General features: G+C 41.1%; 1 protein-coding gene across 1 annotated transcript in view; it reads right to left on the bottom strand.

Annotated features, from left to right (window-relative positions):
• Window positions 1-1,779: 1,779 nt before the first annotated feature.
• Window positions 1,780-21,465, bottom strand: part of LOC124606137 (carcinine transporter-like) — a 146,672-nt gene continuing 126,986 nt past the window's right edge. The window contains exons 7-8 of the mRNA XM_047138102.1: window positions 2,051-2,229; window positions 1,780-1,853 (exon numbers count right to left, since the gene is read on the bottom strand). Coding sequence (XP_046994058.1) covers window positions 1,780-1,853; window positions 2,051-2,229 — 253 coding nt within the window. The remainder of the gene's footprint in view (window positions 1,854-2,050; window positions 2,230-21,465) is intronic.

A 21,465-nucleotide genomic window follows, 5' to 3' on the forward strand; every position in this document is an offset into this window, starting at 1 on the left:
CTTGCATGAGATACTTTTTAATTCAAGATTTAAACTGCACCAGAGAAATAAGAAAAAGGGTATACAATAAGAAAGAAAACTTCAGAGAATACAAGGGTTACTGTGAACATCAAGAATAACAATGGATCCAAATAAAAGATTAGCAAATTATTTTCAGTGCAGTTAAAAATAGCTCAGAGAATTTAGTAATAATGAAGGAAAAGGACAGATATTGATAAATGTTTGAAATCTGGCTGTTTCATGTTCCCATTTTTACTTAGCTAATGACTATAAAATACACAATAACGAATCTTTTTTTTTTTTCAAGATGACCCCTGATCAATCGGTCTAAAATGGTTATTTTGGATTTGTGGATAGAGTACAGTAAATAAATTTGACCGGGACACAAAGGATGCGCAGCGCGGGATTAGCCGAGCGGTCTATGGCGATGCAGTCATGGACTGTGCGGCTGGTCCCGACGGAGGTTCGAGTCCTCCCTCGGGCATGGGTGTGTGTGTTTGTCCTTAGGATAATTTAGGTTAAGTAGTGTCTAAGCTTAGGAACTGATGACCTTTGTACTTAAGTCCTATAAGATTTCACATACATTTGGACATTTGAACAAAGGATGCACAAATGAAAGTCTTATAAACACAGGATTCCAGGATAACTCGTCAAACGCCAGCATACCCGCTGACTGTAATTGACGTGTGTGGATTTTTGTGAAAGGTATGCTCGATCACGGATGTCTCCTGCATAAAAAATTTACTGCAATTCATTCCATAGTGAGTCTTGGCTACCGACACTGAGGTGTTACACGGTTGGAGTAGGAGGAGGAATAATACGAGTGTTGGAACTTTAATAGTGGCAACTATTTATTTACAGCATGTACAAAATAGATATGTCTTTCAAAGTTTTACTGACCTTTAACGTAGTCACCAGCATTGTGTATAACCCTTTTCCAGCGATGTGGAAGTCGTAGGATACTCTTCGCAGTGCCAGTTGCGTTGACGGTTCGAGCGGGGCGGTCTATTGCCCGACGAATTTGTGACAGTTCTGAAGCGAATGCCGTGAAGTGTTTCCCTCAGTTTAAAAACTGAGTTGAACTCACGAGGGCTTAAGTCAGGGGAGTGTGTTCCAAGAATGAACAACATACAGACATAAGTGATGACACTTTCTGCAGTACCTGACCATCATTTTGTAGGACATTGGTTAATCACGTACAGTGCACGCTTTTACTGATTTGTTTGACTGATGGGCCTGCTAAGTGCTATACCACTTACTGCACTCCTTTGACTTAAGCCCTCGTAAGGTCAACTCGATTTCTAAACTGAACACTACACGGCATTCGTTTCAGATTTGCTACAAATTCGTCGGGAAATAAACCGCGCCGCTCGAACTGTCAACACAACTGGCACCGATAAGAGTATCCTACGACTTCCACATCGCTGGCAACGGGTTATACACTATGCTGGTGACTATTTGGAAGGTCAGTAAAACTTTGAAACAGGTATCTATTTTGTACGAGCTGTGAATAAATAGTTGCCACTATTAAAGTTTCATCTTTCGTATTTCAATTCATGAGTTTGTGATTACAATAAGCAGTAGTCTAATATCTAAGACAGACCTATATATATACTAATGAAATTGTTTTAAGTAAGTGGAGCACATACCAAGTGAGCAACGTAAGGTGGAACACTCATACTGCATTGAACAAAGACGTATTCAATTGCGATGCCTATCTGTCGTAAACTCGTTGGATGCAATTCCAAGCTCTGTATATTTGTGAGTAAATATGAGCAGTCACAGCAGAAGAGTAGCACAAGAGAAAGTGTAGTTATGATCCACTGGGTTGAGTGTGCTGAAAAAGTACAAGTCTGTTGAGGTAACACAATTCTAAATATGTACACTTTAAAGAGTGCTAATAAATACTTCTAAAGGACAGTCTAATAATATTCCACGCTTAAATTCCTTTAAAGGTATCTATAAATCAGTTTCTGATAGGAAACATGCAAGAAGGGATTACATAAAGAGATACCTGCGGTTACGCATATGAGGATGATGCACAACAAACCAGCAGCCAATAGCACGAGGCAGTGTGTTATCCGCCTTCCAAATCTGTTTCCAACAACATGAGCAGTGTATGAAGCAGCTAGTTGCAGGGATCCATGCCCAATGAATGCTACGAAAGGATTCTCCCCGAAACAGTTGTTGCTAAAAAGTAGGGTGAAGGTAACAAAGGCAGCAGTCGACCTGTAACAAGAAAATATGGACACCAACTGAAATTGTTCTGGTCAAATGAAGCACTTTAATTATTCATTTTTATTGCTATGTGACCAGATAAATTGCTTGTGTAGCAATTGTACCTCTGTAAAGAACCTGCACGATAATACACTATTAGACAATTCCAAATGAACTTCCCGAAGTACTCATCCCTTACAACTGGAGTTTTAAACACTTATTATACAGTTTAGACTCTGGTTGTTGTCATAATCATATGGTCACATACTTGTCTTAGGTAGCAATATCTGTACTTGGCACAAAGTTCTCCAGGTAAAATGTAGTCTTTGAACGGGCCATACGTCCTGTATGTCATATGACCGCAATGGTATTCACCTATTTACACGAATTACGTCCATAAATTCTGTCACGCCATGTCAGCGATGTTTGCTAATTCAGAATGACACTCAGAACAATAATCCATCAGGTAGTCAACACACAGCGCTATACCTTTTTATTAACTAATACGATGTATGAATTGGCAGATGACGCGCTATTTATAGATTTTTAAAGAAGAGACCAAGAATATCTGATAAATAATAGATTTTAAAAGAGGAAAAGAAGTGGAAGCAAATATCCTACAACAGTTTCTCTTAAAGTTAAAATCAAAGGAGAATTTAAAATTGGACACTGTCTTCGCCGTGGTCACGTCTCGAAATTACGATTTAATTATTATGTGCCTCCTTCTATTCCAATGCACCTCTGTGCTTTTTCTATTTACTATGCACACAAAGCGAGATAGCTGTAACTAAAATACGAAGAAATCGAAAAATGAAAGTGAAAAAAAAATTTAGGATCATTTAAAAGAAAAGCCTATCAACATTTAGAGTGAAGAAAGAATTCAACTATTAAATCCAGAAGAGATGGCAGACATGTGGAAAAGGACAGTAATGGTTTGTATCAGAAGGAGTAGTTACCTCCTAACGTGATGTAAAAATAAGAAGATACTGATTCGAAGGATGTACGGATCTGGAGTGAGAGCCAGTATTTCAAAATGTTCTGAAAGACCTCCGATCAAATGAGGCAAAGTGGGGTAGGTAATTATTATAACCAAACTGATAAGAAAAAGTAGCAGTCAAACGATTATTCAGGTTAAGGTGCAGAATGTATAATAACGGTGACATGCTATCGGAAATTCCGGAGGAAATGAGTCTCAAAATCACGAAGATGGCTTGAGCAGGTAACGCCATAACTGTCGTACGAACAGATTGACAGCTCTTGAATTAACGTTGATGGCTAGAACACACTAGGAATAAATATGAAAACTTAAGATATATGACAGCTGACGACGAATTTAGCTTAAGGAAAGGTAAAGACTCACGAATGGGATTTCTGATGGTACGCTTACTAAATGAAGCAAAGATTAGAAAAACTGAGGTACCTTTGAATGATTTGCCGACCTAGAGAAAGTTGTGCAAGAACTTAGAAATCTTAAGTAAAATAGATATACGGTATAGGGGAAGATGGTAGTATACAATGTGTACAAGAAACAAGACGAAACAAGAAGTGTGGACTACTAAGAGAGAAGCGGTTGGATATGAAACGGCGGAATGAAGGGAAGCAGCCTTTGTGCTATTCTGTTCAACATGTATACTGAACAAGCAATGTAACAAGTAAACGTAAGGATTTGAAATGGGATTAAATCTCAGAGGAAGACTGTATCTAACAAGATTTGCTCCTGGCAGTAAACCAAATAAAGAATTTTCAAAGCAATATGACGTATTACGGCTGAACGAAGGGGCACATACGAAGCAGAATAGCAAGACAAAGATTTCGCTTCTCGCAAAAGGAGTCGACAATATCAAGTGTATAAAGCACAGAAAATGAGAAAGAAATTTCTGAGAATATACGTCTGGCGCATAGCGTAATATAGAAGATAATCATGGCCTGTGAGAAACAAAGAAAAGAAGAGATTCGAACCGTTTAGTACGTGATGCTACAAAAGGATGCTGAAAATGAAATGAACAGATAAATCAGGTGGCACCCTTAAAAATCATCAGCCTCAGCGAATAACTTCCATAACGATACAGTGGGTCGTAGAGGGGAAACACATAATTAAGGACGTTGGGAATGACTTAGATGAAGAGATTGGAAAAAGAGACGAATTCACGCCAGCTTATATAAAACCATTTTGAAGAATACTGACCCAAAAGGGAGAAAAATGTATTATTATTAACAGTATTAATAAAGCAGTAAGTAAAAGATTATCATCTAAAAAATAGCTTGTCCGCCTTGTGCAGTCCGCTTGTCGATTTCGCTGTGTATTTTTGCTATCATCTATTCGTTTTGTCACTTTTAAACTTACGGAGCCTGTTCCAGGAAGAGCTACACCATCAATACACCGATGATCTAAATCATTTACACTATTGCCAATAGAAGACTGAACGTCTCCCGGTAGCATTGCGAGCTGTGACACGACAAGGAAAATTTATGAGCGGAGCGGAGATATATGGGAAATCATTGTAGCGACGATACGGACCGCAAGTGAAGAAATCCACTGGCATAAGCGACTTCGATAGTGATATATTTATAGGGCCTTGGACACACTTATTGTCATGTAACCCAATGTTGTAATGTGAACACAATCCACACATTCCTTATCTACGACATCATCATTATCGTCATCATCATCATCATTATCATCATCATGGGAGAAGCCTCGTCCCGTTTCGGTGATGTCATCATGCCACCCGACCCTCCATCCTGTCCTCCCCATTCTGTCCTCAACCGTTCCCTCTCCAACCAGTCAGTGTGTAGTGGGCAATGGGCATGATACACCCAACATAACGTAGCTCTCGAAGTACTTGACTGCGTAAAAATGGCGCCATGTTCAAAAGTATACAATATCTCCATATCGAAAAATGTTTCATCTTCCTTGCATTGTGTAAAATGGCGCCATGTTCAAAATAAGATATTGTCACTACTACAGTATAAAATTGTACCAGACCGAGACCCTAACACGGGACGTTTGCTATGCACAGGAAATACTCTACCATCTGAGCTAGCTGAGCCGTGGTGAGCTGGTGCCAGTCTTAGTTTGTTCATGTATCATTGAGATGGATTGTGGTTGAGGTAAGCTATCTTTGCTTTTCGCGTGTGTTATCAAGCGGCTTCGCAGCCGAAGCGAGTTGGTTGTTAGCCTTCAACGGGAACCCTCGAGATCTCGAGTAATTCGCGGGGGAGACGAGTGTCAACGGGTGCCGAACGAGTGTGATGACCGTTACACGTTGTGGTGTGAAACTGGTTGGGCGTTTTGCCGACATGGGCAGCTTGGAGGTACAAGTTCTTTGTCTTTGCTGGGAACGAAATTTGAAGGGAAGCAGTGAAGCTGTGGAACCCGCTCCCTCGTATTGTGTACCTGATACGGAGTAAGCCGTCGTAATTGTCTGTTCTCCGACGCACTTAGAGATTTTAAATTTTATTTTTATTATGGGAGACTTTCTTGCCCTAGTTAAAAGGTGGCCGTTATTTGAAAATTTTCTCGTTTTTTTGTGTGTCGCTTGCAATCAAATGACTTTATGTTGCGGTTTTTGAAGCCTGCACTCTATTAATACAGTTGTTCATGTGTGAGTCAAAGGTTCTGCCCAGTGTTTCTATGTTTCAGAGTTATTGGTATGTCTTTGTGATTCGGGCAGAAACTTTTAATTGTGCCAGCGCCTTGGCGTGGCAGTGTTTACGAACCTGGCCACTACCGGAGATGGTCACATATCCCCTTCCAAAGTTTAGTATTTATCTTCCTTCCGTCAAGGCAGGTTAAGCTGGTAGATAAATATTTGTATGTAACCTGTTTGTATATGAACTTGTTCTCTTAAACACTACGAACTGGCAACTGACCAAATCTCAAACTGCATAGCATCCGCTGAGTTCCTTGTGCAGCTTTTTCTAGTGATTTTCTTATTAGCACGTCTGAGTACGTAAACATTTACTTTTTTAAGATCAGTGTCTATGTTGTAGTTTTTTTCTAATTAAGTTATTCTATCATGTTATGTAATGGCATCTTAGACTGGCACTAGTGCTCAAGTGTTATTAAGTCACCCTTTACCTGTAATTGTTTCTTTATATCTATTTTTAGGGAAGTCCTATATGAGAGTTGGAAGTTCTCAAGTCTGTCAGTAACGCCCTTTTTTTAATCTGGAATTGTTTGTTAGAGTACTGGGTACGTTGGGTTTCTAATTGTATTTGTAAGGTTTTATCTAGTGGCTCGTCCACAATTATTAATCCTCAAATTATTATTTTTTTTTAAAAAGCATAATGCCAGTAAAGTGTCTTAATTATAAAGTGTGACTACCAATCATGATTCCACCCCGCTTCCTATTTCGTGGTATTTAAGATATACTGTGTAAGTATGGTGCAACTAACGAATCACGTATCACTACTCATGCGTGACTCACGACTCGTCCTCACAGCTTTACTTCCGTCAGTTCCTCATCTACAACCTTCCAAACTAGAAGCATGTTACACGATAGGACGAGTCTCGTTTCAAATTCTATCGAGCGGATGCACGTTTATTGGTGTGGAGAGAACCCCATGAATCCACGGACCCTGGATATCGGCAGGGGACTATTCAAGCTGGTGGAGGCTCTGTAATGGTGTGGCGCATGTGCAGTTGCAGTGATATGGGACCCCTGATTCGTCTACATACGATTCTGGCAGTTGATACGTATGTAAGGATCCTGTCTGATCACCTACCCCCATTCATGTCTTCATGTCCACTGTGCATTCCGATGGACTTGGGCAATTCCAGCAGGACAATGCGACACCCCTAATGTCCAGAATTGCTGAAAAGTGGCTCCAGGAACACTCTTCTGAATTTAAACACTTTCCTGTGCACCAAACTCCCCAGACATGAACATTATTGAGCATACCTGGGATATGCTGTTCAGAAGAGATCTGCACCCCCCCGTACTCTTACGGATTTATGGACAGCACTGCAGGATTCATGGTGTCAATTCCCTCCAGCACTACTCCTGATACGAGTATTAGACGAGTCCATGCCACGTCGTGTTGCAGGACTTTTGCGTGCTCGCGGGGGCCCTACACGATGGCTCTTCAGTACAGTTCGCTGGTCTTGGGAGGGAGGGTGGGGAGGGTGGGGGCGAGGGGGGGTGGTTGGGGGTTTTTACTCTCTTAACCTATATTTGGTTTCCAGACATCACTCTCTTTCATTTCCACTGTCTTCTCTCCCTTTTACTCCTATTGCTGCTGTCCGCATCCTTTTCTCTTTGTATTTTACTGCCACTATCTCACCTCAGTTCTCTCTTTGGTTCCCACAGCTCTTGTCTTCATTCATCTCTCTTCCTCCTTCACTATCACTTTCTTTCTGCTACTATCACTGTCTCCTCTCTCTGTATCTCTACCACTGACACTGTCTCCTCTCTGTGCCAATGTCACTGTGTTTGTGCTGCTCTCTTTGAACACACAAAAGCGCGAACATATTTGCATGTCAAACTTTTTGGCGAGGATGGCGAAATTATGACCAACGCGGCTGGTTCCCCACCTTTCTGTCAGAGTCGTTTAAAGAGGAGCATATTCCCTTTTTTGTGCACCAACAGAAGCATTTTTTGGCTGGTTCCCTCCTTTCCCCTGTTACATCAGGGCATGTTGCTTATATACATATAAAGAACTGTACAGGTCATTAAAGTTTTAGCGGTTTACTAATAAACGTCAACACATTTACATAGTTTGACATTTATAAATAACAAAGAAGAATGCTTAATATAAGTTTAACACAAAACTGTCTCCCATCCCGACAGGTTCATTATGCACTACTTCACATGAAAACGCAAAACATTTTTGTGCTACACCTAATATATACCAATATATTCCATGCTTGATTCGCAAGTACAAAGAATTTCAGCTCATAAAATCATTTTTTGTAAGCTGCTTATGCCGACAGGTGGCACCACCGAATTATTTGCGGGTCAAGAAAGCCTGTATAGGCGTGAAGTGTCCATTATAGAGAGACAGCGCGTCGTAAGGTTTTAGTGTTGAAAAACTGGCTATTGAAAACGTAATTGTGTGGCGCCAGAACACTTTCAATAATCCCATAACTCTTGCCATGTGTTCATTACGACGGATATTATGTGTATATCTTATGTACACTCTTTGACATAAAACTTGACCGGCGGCCGGCCGCTTCAGAGGCTAAGTCCGCGCCGATCGCGACATGGGACAAAAAAACTGGCCAACTCGCTAATTCTCTAAGTCCGGTTATCTGCACAATCTGGCAACACTGTAGACTGCGGCACTTCCTGGAGGAAAACTTGTCCCACGATAGAGAAACTCTAGGCTGATTACGCCTGTGGTCTAGTGGTAGCGTGCGTTGCTTCTGTTCATAATGTCAGTGGATCGAGAGCAGCTGGCATAAAATATTTTTATAGCCTCTTCTGTCTGAATGCTGAAGACGTGAATGTAATGGTAGCGCAGATTCAATCTATTTCGCTTTGTGACACACCGATATCAAAATTTTATCCAGTAACGATTTTGCGGCAGATTTCCTGCAGACTGTCCTCCTCTGGACGCCGTATGCGGCAAAGCTCCGGGATCCATTTGCTGGCTACTGGCAGCGGCCGTGGCGACAGCAGCGGCGCTGCACTCCCCCGTTCTTTATCGAAAGCGCCTGCTACCGCTCATCGCTATTGATGATTTAAAACGCTTTATTATTAAATGTTGCTCCACAGAAAATTTCTACAATTTCCATTCACGCTCAAAAGCAACGGAGACAGACGCCCTGATTAGCAGGCGGGTATTATATTACATTAATCGGCAAGAGCTGAGTATGGCCCGAAATTAATTTTATAGACTGGGACGAAATGAAACCACCTCACTACATTCCATGAATTTATAAATGCTTCATACCTCGTTTCTTTTCCTTTCAAACTCAATTATTTGTGCAACTTTTGGTCAATGTTTGGATGTTTTCGTCAAGCCAGAGTGAGCGTCTGTGGTGTAAAGTGTATTACAGTTCATGTTTCATTCCTTATGGTGAGTCTATGCCATAAACTGTGTGAATACCTTGCAATGCATGCTCTGTAGCAGTGCAGGCACACTGCACATTTGGAGTTCATGAAGTATTTATTGTTGATCGGAAGTGATAGTTAAGGTCATCAGATTTAAACCAGAAAAATTTGTCGTTTTGAAGGTTTCAGAGAACGGAAAGGAATTGCTAACGCCGGTGTTAGAAAACGTCTACAGTTAAATGCTATTGCAAAAATTTATAAGAAGGGAACATATTAATGAACATGTGCACTTCATAAACAACCTTCTGACATGTTACACCTATATGACGAACAAAGCTCAAATTTATATCGTTGACAGTCGGTTTGAATCTTTTCAGGGTCTATTTTACAGTGAAGCACCTTGGAATTTGCAAAACAGAAATCCATGATATTAACTTAATTTACTAAGTCGAAATCGGACGAAGATTGATGTTTAAAGGCATTCTTCAGATTTCGCATAAGAAATTTTTACTAGCAGTTTGCAACTCCATTAATTAAAATGGAAAATGAAAGGTTGTAGTCAGCGGCTTCTACCGTGATTCGAACTGCTATGTCTTATAGTACAAGCACTGCAACGCACAAGGGAACCTCTGAGCTAACGACACACTGGCTGCCAGAGGCGGAATATAGTCACTGCGATGTTGCCTGAGCCTCAAAACGCAACCTTAAACACACGAACAGAGGAGGTGGAGATTACTGTTTTAACGTCCCGTCGACAACGATGTCATTAGAGACGGAGCACAAGCTCGGATTAGGGAAGGATGGGGAAGGAAATCGGCCGTGCCCTTCCTAAGGAACCATCCCGGCATTTGCCTGAAGCGATTTAGGGAAATCATTGAAAACCTAAATCAGGATGGCCGGGCGCGGGATTGCACCGTCGTCCTCCCGAATGCACACACAAACAGGTGTTACTTATGTGAAGAACGCCGTTCTTGGAGTCCAGAAATTAAGTATACTTTCTAATTGTCTCATCTTGCAGTGGATTATATCGTACGAGTCTTCGATGTGGAAAACGAATGTCAAGTGAATTTAGCGAGGTAACGCCGACCTACACCCGGAAGTAAATGCACTATCAGAGTGTTGACAAATACTTGCTACGACGCTGCCATTTCTAGGCTCTCTGACGAGGCAGCTCTTCAGCGAAATGCTTGCCGTGATTCTCCGATACGGTTCTTCAGAGTGGAGACGCGCGCGCACGTTTGGTTTTTATGCGGCGTTCTCCCCTGATGGTTTCTGACGTCGCCTTGTGGGCTACGTATACATATGAGACATTCAATTATCATTAATCCAGAATCATACAAGTTTCAGCTTCCGGCGTGGAAGAAGGCTGTTGACGCCGACATTATATGATTTCAATGTAGGGAAATCAAAACGGATCATTCAATGTTTCTCATTCAACATAAAGCATGTGAGATAATTTTCCGTAACGTTCATAATCATGTAAAAATACAAACGAAGTAAAAATACACCGGAAGCTTATTCGAATTGAATATAACGCTTTGCACCTCGATGTCGAATTTGTCCACTTGCAATCTTTTGCAGCATACACATAGAATGTCATGATTACCACGTGAATGAAGAAATATGTTGGTAAGGATGGAAGCAAGAAGAGACGCAGTCAACAAATATTCTATTCCTCATGGCATTCATTTCATTTGACACGTAAGAAGAGGTAAAGCGGGAATTTACTTTCGTTAACACGAAAGATATGCCGCACATATTGATAACGAGGAAGTCTGCGTCTTCATACGTTTCCTCCTTGAAATCTGTATGCTCTATTATATACTAAGTAGCCCGATCATTGTTTCAGTAATGTTACCCTCTTGTTTGACCCCGTAACGATGAACAGATTCCAAATGCATGTCTCCCTTCCTGGGTTGTTTTTTGTGTTTTATTGCTTGAAATTCCTGAAGCAGACCACTGTGCCTTCCCCCCTCGTGGGTTAGGTCTCAAAACTAAACCGCTTTGTATCCAATGGCATAATTTATTCAGACAGCATCAGCATAAGACTATCAAACAAAGCCTTCCATTTACAGTTGCAGCACTCTAACCAGCACTGATCAAAGTGTAATCCACGGTCATGGTCCTAAATTACCAGCTGTCTGCTACTGTGGCAAAGTCCGTACTACACTTTCGATTCCGCAGCACCATTTTATCTGGTAACACTGTGTAGTTGCACAGTTGTGCTACCAGGTCTGTCCTCACACTGTCAACTTTATGTGGTGGTGGTGGTGGTGGTGGTTAGTGTTTAACGTCCCGTCGACAACGAGGTCATTAGAGACGGAGCGCAAGCTCGGGTTAGGGAAAGATTGGGAAGGAAATCGGCCGTGCCCTTTCAAAGGAACCATCCCGGCATTTGTCTGAAACGATTTAGGGAAATCACGGAAAACCTAAATCAGGATGGCCGGAGACGGGATTGAACCGTCGTCCTCCCGAATGTGAGTCCAGTGTCAACTTTATGTATCTCACTTCTCCTGTAGCGTAGATCACGAGGAGCCGAAGTAAATGAGTGTATTCTGCATGACGTAACATTCAGTATTCCCTTCTTTCATAGCCACTCTTCACGTGCATCGATACCAAATAGGAATGCGAAAACTCTTGCGATTGAGAGAATGACAATAACAATCGTAACAAGAACAAGCAAATAATGAATGATGTTTATTCCAACGCAGAACGAGAATGGCTTTAAATATAAAAATCTGTATCTTTATCTATATCCATATCTATTGATCTTTGAGTTGGCACAATGCAAATATATTCTTAGCATTTAGTTACTGAATTTAGTTCTGTGTGTTTTCAGAGAAAAGGAAAAGTCGGTACTTCTCGCTAGTGTAATATAATGTGAACCAGCAACTACCCTTTCCTTAGAACACGACTCAAGCAGGTCCTCAAGTAGGTAGCAAGGCACTGCTGCATTCTGTTCCCTGACATTGCTCTGATGACGGTTAATGCAGATAGTTCCGATTATGAAATACAAAACGTATTGCAGGTTAGTTCCTAGGATAGTAACATTAAATTTGCGTTGTAGACGGCACATGAACGTGACGACTATCCATATTACTCATCAATATAAAAAGACAATATTTTGGGAATTTAGCAGGATTACTCAAAATGAATTCTGAAATTGGGTGACTGACTGCACAAGTGCTAAACGTCGTCAAGAGTATACGATGTCCTAATCGCATTAGGAATACGAAGATCGTCTTCGACAGCTGGCAACTTTCACATTGCTATCTCCACCCTACTCCAGACAGCCCTCGGTGGAGTTGCACTACGTTGCCGATGTTATGGAAGGCCTTCAAACCGACAACAGACCACATATTGAATAATACAAGCGAATTCTCTTGCAGCGTAAGCTTATTGTAACTAATCTAAAAATTATTGGAGAGGAACATTGTCCTATTCAAAAAAAGTAAAATGTTACACACTGTTGACGTCAAACGGACATTATCTATGTCCTGTCTTGTGTCCTACTCATCTATAATATCAAGTGTACTATGAAAATGATTATATATAATGGATGATAGGGTAATGCATTGATACCAGATGGTGGGGGCCGACCGGTGTGGCCGTGCGGTTCTAGGCGCTTCAGTCTGGAACCGCGTGACCGCTACGGTCGCAGGTTCGAATCGTGCCTCGGGCATGGATGTGAGTGATGTCCTTAGGTTAGTTAGGTTTAAGTAGTTCTAAGTTCTAGGGGACTGATGACCTTAGAAGCTAAGTCCCATAGTGCTCAGAGCCATTTGAACCATTTGAACTATTTAACACAAAATGACATTAAAAATTAAAGTTATTCACGAGCAGCTAGTTGAGAATATGTATGAACATTAAATGACACGACGAACTGAAATAATATGACGAAGAGTTCAGCGCTCACTGGGAATAGAGCCCCACACATATCGTTGTTGACTACACACAAAGAGACGTCAGCTACCGAATTTTTCTCCACCAGCTGCTCAGAATAGCATCTTGAACTTACAGTCATCTCGCAAATAGTTCTGTGTCTCACTGGGAGTTAAAAGCGTCAGATATCGTTAGTGTTGACAACGAATGAAAATACATTAAAAATCAAAATTATTATCCACCAGCAGATAGGTGTTCTCCTGATAGAGCTTGATAATACATAATTAAATCTTTAGTGCCGGGCCAGGATTCGATCCCATTCACGCGTAATATGTGAAGGGGTTGAGGAATCTGCAGTTTTGAACAAACAACAAATTGTAGCCGAGCTGTATTGCCACGAAGGGATCAAATTCCGCGTTAAGGGCGGTCTGAGTTGCATTCCCAGTTTAGAACCAATTTTATCGACATACAGAAGCTCAAATAAAAGATGGAATAAGTGTCCTGTGACCATACATAGCGTTTGTGTCGTCACTTGAAATAAATAACTAGTATAAGAAAGGTTACTGGTGATAGAGTTTCTACATGTCACCACTCCAGACTTTACTGTGGTTCAACCTACCGTCTACGTGGTAAAGAAGGAATATCATCTTTAATGTGAATTTTCAGACCACGCAGCCATTATATCTCCTTCACTTGGTGTAGCCAGGAGAGAATGGAATCTGTCTCTCCCTATCTAAAATCATTGACGGAAGTGGGAATCGAACCCAGACCATAGGTATAACAACCTACCATCCGTCCAACAGACCACGAAATCCTTTTCTCTGCGAGTCATTTTTCTATCGTAACGCAGTTGCGCCACACTGGATGAGAATTCTGACACACAGGCTCCCTGTAGTAATTTGCAGCATGTTCGGTAAATTCATTTACTTGGTTGACCGAATCACCATGAACTAGCTGCCTCGGCTACCCAGTGCATACATTCGACTATTTTGTAATCACAGAAATAAAATCACGTAACTGCCACCTACACACAACTGCCAACAGTGTAGGATGCAGAAGTTTAAATAGGAAGTGTTCCTTTCCACTTGAGCTATTCTATTGCACTATCTGTTACTAGAAAACGTCGTTCAGTCCAAAAGAAAAGCTGTAACTGTTTGTCTCTCAGAAGTCAAGACCTGGCCATATGCATAATCTCACAGTGCTGTGGAATCCAAAAGTTCTGGAGGAATAGTTGTCGAGCTATGGGGCTTATGTAGCTACGTGTCAGCTTGTAGCATAGATAAGATGTCGCGAGTTCAAATACATTCAGTGCTACATTTTTTAAAACGCAATTCTGCTCTCTGCTGAAGGTATCAATCTAATGGAACTTTGAACATAATTCCCTTCACTTCTCAACCCAAAGTAGTTGCATGTGGAAAAAATGCTAACTACTGTGACATTTTGTTTTATTCAGGTTTAATAGACAGCAGGCAGCGGATGCATCTCGAAGATGTGCAGGGAGAGCGCATCGTGCCATAATATGTCAGAAAAGTATTTTCTACATTAGCCGTCGTGTGGTAGTGATATTTTATTCTTCTTCAAACTTTGTTTGACAGCTTTAACTCAGAACAAGTTTTCTACATGCATGTAATCAATAAACTGCATGTGCTTTGTCAGACTGTCATAGGTAACATCAGAGAATTCGCATATATCGTTGATGATTAATTTCTCTCTCATGTTTACTATTGTTTTAACAACACTAAAGGAAACCTTACGAAAATTGTGCACTGTATTATAAGAAATGAAATAAAACTAACGATGATAACCTTACGACGAAAGTATCTGTACACAAGCATGCCTCTATCGACACGAATTAGTAAAATACTACTCACTTAGATTTTGATTGGGTCTGTGTTTAATTGGTATGCTGTGTCATACTCAAGAGGTATGCAAATGTGGCAATTCATAAATATAGTTACGTATTCCTAGAAACCCAAAATTCGCTTGGCAGCAGCGGAAAGAGGCCTTACCTGTTGTGCAGCATTGTAAGTTTTTCAACATTGCACTATGAGCTGAAAGCATTTTCTTGCGATTTGCTTATTGATGTTTGATCTGACTGCTTGTAGCTCTTTCACAGAAGGGATAAAAACGTTACTGTCAGTGAGACTGGAACTGCGAACCGTAACAGACGCTTTTTCACAGGTCAGCACGTTACCACAGAGCTGGCGAGGAGGTATGGGTCTGAGCTTCCTATTACGAGGGAAATCGGAACTCGAATTCGTAAACCGCTATTTGAAGGTCGAGATTAGTTGCAGTTTCCACCTGCAACGACTTTCCTGGGCTGAAAACCGTAAATTTTCAATCTTTTGTTACCCTTCAAGCGATAATAACTCAGATTATTCAATGGAAATGACAGGTAAAATCAAGTGAACTTTGAGTCTTAATTCCGTGCACACCAGGAAGTAACTCGTCGATCACAGAGTTGCCAAACATACGTTGCCTTGTTGCCAAATCTCAGTTACAGTACCAGCAGGAAGAAGACGAACCGATGTGATCCTACAGCGGTCTGGGAAGTGACCATAGCTGGTGTCTCCAAGTCGCGGCTGCTACGGCCTGGAATACGTAATGCGTCTGATTCGCTTTCTGTAACTAGGTTTAGGGACTGGAGCGTAGATACTAATAATACTCAGAACTGACTGCAAACTGAGCATCATAAATCAGTAACTCTCATTGTTGTTTTAATATTTCTTTCGTAAGTGTACTCAAAACGTAGAAAGTCATTCACAGGCGTTTTCGTGCCTCGCCGATAGTCGAGCACAACATACAAATAAAAATAAAAAAGAATGTGTGTGTGTGTGTGTGTTTGTGTGTGTGTGAGAGAGTGAGAGAGAGAGAGAGAGAGAGAGAGAGAGAGAGATAAAAAGCAATGAGAGAGAGTGTAAAAAATTGTTGTAAAGAAATTGAATCATGGTATTTAAAGAAACCTTTCATTAAAATGACACGTTCCACATCATTACGAAATGTCGTATTCATGATCTATGGAACAAGAGTTAATCTAATCTAACCTAATCTAATCTAATCACATCATATTGATGATTAGCCATGAAGAGTCATGAATTACCGAAATTTTGGCCCATACCAGTAACCAAATCTAAACTTGAAAATAAAAGATGACAATTTTTGTAATAAACCGTGACTCCTATCAAGACCCTTTCGTCCCTTTTATCTAACCACGAAAGATGTCTGATATACCTCCATTCTGAAGTAACAAAGTGTGCATGCATTTAAAGATGAAGTGCATGATGTGAAGTTCTGTGACGGAGATACGAACCCAACACGTAATCCGATTGTTAACTAAGAAAAATCAAATGTTACGTATCGGTTTTTCTTATGAGCCGCTAGGTGTCTGAATCTAAAATAAGGATACAAGCTTTTGTGCCTAAGCAACAATCGAACTGCACACCTACTGTGCATCCACGAATATAGCTTAAGTATCAGTTGCTTACTCATGAACAGTAAGATGTGTGCGTGTTTGACCAGAAATAACGACACCTGTTGCGATTGTTGGAAACTCATGAACAGACATTCAAATTGCGCGTTAATTTTCACTAGCAGGTGGGTGTGCACTTGATAAAGCTAGAAATGAAATTATGAATATTTTTGTACTGGATCAGGTTTCAGACCCACATACTTACCTTTGGAGGAGACCTAGAGAAGATTGCAGTCTTGGGAAAAGGAACGAAATGACTGAACTATACTGTTCCGAGAGATTCAGATCCTCGAAAGAGGAGATACGAGTTCGAATCACAGTCCAGCACCAAATTTTTAAACGTCTCTAGTTCAATCAAGTACAAGTAAAATAAGAGCCCTGTCCCTTTAAATGGCTATCGGTTCATCAAATAAAATAAAATTTTCTAATGTAAGTAAGCTTACTGGCGACTGTATTTCTGTTTACCATGACTTCCGCTGTGTCATTTCCCAACGTAAACCGGCTCTGCCCAGTTGGTAATGAAGGAACATGATGTTTAATGCGGATTCTGGATTATAACGTCTTTCTCTTGAGGTTACCACAGGCAAAATAAATCTGTTTGTGCCTCTTAAAAGTAAATGCCTGAACCCACGCATTGCACCTGTGATAGCTCGTTCCACCATACCATTGTGGCCATATTACCCAGCCCCAAGAGTGTGCTGTAACGGATGATGTGCTTAGCTTACAAAATTAGTCACGGTGGAAAAAATGCGAGTCTATTAAATGGTCAAGTAGAAGCAAGCTTCTGACGCAGAGATTATGCTATTCTCATGTCAGCAGGATGTAAAGACTCTTCTAGGCATCATAGGCTGGATGTGAAGCCATTTTGATTTTTCACAAATTCAGCAAATTTCTTAGTTCGAGAAAATCCACTGTGAAGTGTGAAGTTGCGGGATAATTCGATTATTACTGTTATTATTACTATCATTTTATTCATACCGCTGCTGGAACACGACCGTAGTCTTCAGGTAAAACGCGAGACCAGCTAATATGACGTCTGGCGACCGAAAGCACATATCGACAAAATTTTTATCGCCCCTTTCCTCTCGGTGCTGAAGCTATGAGTGTAATTCAAGCGAATCTACAATATCATATTAGCTGGTCTCGCGTTTTACCTCAAGACTACGGTCGTAGTCAAGAGTAATGTACTAAGACTGGAGTCAAGACTTCCTCTGGGAAGTGCCGCAGTCTACATGTTGCTAGATCGAGCATATTGCCAGACATAGAATTCTGAGAGGAGCACGACTGTATTGTCCACCTTACGTGAACGACTCGGCGGTCAATTTTTTGGTCTGAGAATGTATCTACAACACATATTGCACGCTGAAGACCCAGAAGAATTAAAAAAAAAGTAGTTTATGAGAGCAACGTTAACCATAGCGTTCGAAGTATTCATCGTATTGTATACGTGTGTGTAAACGCCTTCCAATGACCACTCAAGAAAGACAAGGATACACAGTCTAGCTCCAATATTATAAATACGCCTCAGTTTGTGGATGAACTCAGACTTAGGTTGATAATAATTGTGAAAATTTAGCAGCACTGTACCCATTAGTGTTAAACTCGTTTTCAACCAATGATTCCCACAGCTACAGGGATACTACTTGTGATACCTCTTAGACAAAATACTTAAGCAGTGTTATCAGACGAAAAGATCAACCTGACACAAACTGTGGGAAGTTTGTTTTACAACCTTCGTACCTGGATATTCAGCTTTTTCCTATTTGAGATATCTGTGAACGTTGCTGCTTAAGACGTTTTAAGCAGAAACTAAATTCCCTCAGCTTCGACAATGTTTAAAGAAATCGTCTTATTGGCACTAAATCGTGGTTTGTGAATTGTTTACCGGCCGTACTCTGCCGTATTTTGCAGGTTGGAAGGCAAAAGCTTACTGACAAATTTCACACAGAAATTACTGTTACAGTGTACTTATGGAGCCAAATGAGTGAATTGCGTATTTTCCGGTGAGAAAGAGAACTGGCAAACAGTCTTCGCTACATTAGGTTATTTAAACTGGTGTCACTCTGAGCTAGAATTTATGGTCAGCGACTAAGTGTAAGGTCAACGTTTCGGATGCGAGTTTTGCGACTGTGAAATACTTTCCTACATTATAGAAGCGAATATTAAATTTGAACTAATATTGCGAAAATTTTGTACTTGGACAGCTTAGAATGAAAATACTTCTGTTTATTTCAAAGGAAAACAATAGATTTTCTAAAATACTGTCTGTCATACACAACTTGAAACAGGTCATGTCGACCAAATCATGTGGAAGAACTAACAGCAACGTATATCGGAAGGCAGTAAGATCTCTTGCCTTTTGGTTTGTCAGTACTCGATAGCCATTTCTAGGCAAAAGTAAATGAAGAAAGGCAGTGCGTTTTTGTTACCAAGTAACGTCTTCGTCAATTACTTTAGTTTTAAAGTAATCTACGAGTAATTGCTGGTGTTTGATATTAACGTGAAAAGGATTCCGTAGACAGGGAAAGAACCTGTTCTTGGGAAACTACATCTATAGTGACCAAAAGGCATTAAATGATGTTCAAGCACTTGTGTTACAGCAGCGGTATGAATAAAATGATATTAATAATAACAGTAATAATCGAATTATCCGGCAACTTCACACTTCACAGTGGATTTTCTCGAACTAGGAAATTTGCTGAATTTGTGAAAAATCAAAATGGCTTCACATCCAGCCTATGATGCCTAGAAGAGTCTTTACATCCTGCTGACATGAGAATAGCATAATCTCTGCGTCAGAAGCTTGCTTCTACTTGACCATTTAATAGACTCGCATTTTTTCCACCGTGACTAATTTTGTAAGCTAAGCACATCATCCGTTACAGCACACTCTTGGGGCTGGGTAATATGGCCACAATGGTATGGTGGAACGAGCTATCACAGGTGCAATGCGTGGGTTCAGGCATTTACTTTTAAGAGGCACAAACAGATTTATTTTGCCTGTGGTAACCTCAAGAGAAAGACGTTATAATCCAGAATCCGCATTAAACATCATGTTCCTTCATTACCAACTGGGCAGAGCCGGTTTACGTTGGGAAATGACACAGCGGAAGTCATGGTAAACAGAAATACAGTCGCCAGTAAGCTTACTTACATTAGAAAATTTTATTTTATTTGATGAACCGATAGCCATTTAAAGGGACAGGGCTCTTATTTTACTTGTACTTGATTGAACTAGAGACGTTTAAAAATTTGGTGCTGGACTGTGATTCGAACTCGTATCTCCTCTTTCGAGGATCTGAATCTCTCGGAACAGTATAGTTCAGTCATTTCGTTCCTTTTCCCAAGACTGCAATCTTCTCTAGGTCTCCTCCAAAGGTAAGTATGTGGGTCTGAAACCTGATCCAGTACAAAAATATTCATAATTTCATTTCTAGCTTTATCAAGTGCACACCCACCTGCTAGTGAAAATTAACGCGCAATTTGAATGTCTGTTCATGAGTTTCCAACAATCGCAACAGGTGTCGTTATTTCTGGTCAAACACGCACACATCTTACTGTTCATGAGTAAGCAACTGATACTTAAGCTATATTCGTGGATGCACAGTAGGTGTGCAGTTCGATTGTTGCTTAGGCACAAAAGCTTGTATCCTTATTTTAGATTCAGACACCTAGCGGCTCATAAGAAAAACCGATACGTAACATTTGATTTTTCTTAGTTAACAATCGGATTACGTGTTGGGTTCGTATCTCCATCACAGAACTTCACATCATGCACTTCATCTTTAAATGCATGCACACTTTGTTACTTCAGAATGGAGGTATATCAGACATCTTTCGTGGTTAGATAACAGGGACGAAAGGGTCTTGATAGGAGTCACGGTTTATTACAAAAATTGTCATCTTTTATTTTCAAGTTTAGATTTGGTTACTGGTATGGGCCAAAATTTCGGTAATTCATGACTCTTCATGGCTAATCATCAATATGATGTGATTAGATTAGATTAGGTTAGATTAGATTAACTCTTGTTCTATAGATCATGAATACGACTGTTGTGTCGGTATCTGGGCCGACACCGTGAAGTTGAGATGGCTGAAAATGCACGCAAGACTAAAGCAGACGAGCGTGAAGTACTGGAACAGGCTACGTAATTAATGTTAAGAATAAAAGTACGTAGCTTGATTAATACTTATCTTTAATATCATTGAGGTACATCGATCTTGACGATACACAGGAGACTTTAAGTACAATCACTGTATGGCTAATGGCGCCTTGCTAGTTCGTAGCCATTAACTTAGCTGATGGCTATTCTGTCTCTCGGCTAATGAGAGAGAAAGGCTTCGTACATCTGGTCGGTAGCTAGGTTCTCGTACAACTGGGCGGTAGCTAGGTTCTCGTACAACTGGGCGGTAGCTAGGTTCTCGTACAACTGGGGCGAGTGCTCTCTCGTATCACGAGACCTGCCTTGGTGGTGGCGCTAGGTCTGCGATTACACAGTGGCGACACGCGGGTCCGACATGTACTAAATGGACCGCGGCCGATTTAAGCTACCACCTAGCAAGTGTGGTGTCTGGCGGTGACACCACATTCCTCCCCCGCAAATCGGCGAACGGTCGTGGGATAAGGCTTCCGCCCGCCGTGGGGAGGACCACATGTTGACGTATGCGATGAGGTGGGGAGCCTAACAACAGGCGAGGCTGTGCCACCCGCACCCGGCCATCCGGTCCGAGGGGAGCTAGGAAACGCCTGAAAAACTAGTCCAGGGTGCACGTCAACATGCGGTGTATGCGCCCGTAAAGAGACAGGAGTGACCGAAGGATCAACCTCCATTGCGTCGGGGTAGCCGACGCGCGATGACGTCATGTGGTCCGGAGCGGGCTGGAGTTCCATGGCGGAGG

This window comes from Schistocerca americana, chromosome 3, assembly GCF_021461395.2.
Source record: "Schistocerca americana isolate TAMUIC-IGC-003095 chromosome 3, iqSchAmer2.1, whole genome shotgun sequence".
Lineage (NCBI taxonomy): Eukaryota > Metazoa > Arthropoda > Insecta > Orthoptera > Acrididae > Schistocerca > Schistocerca americana.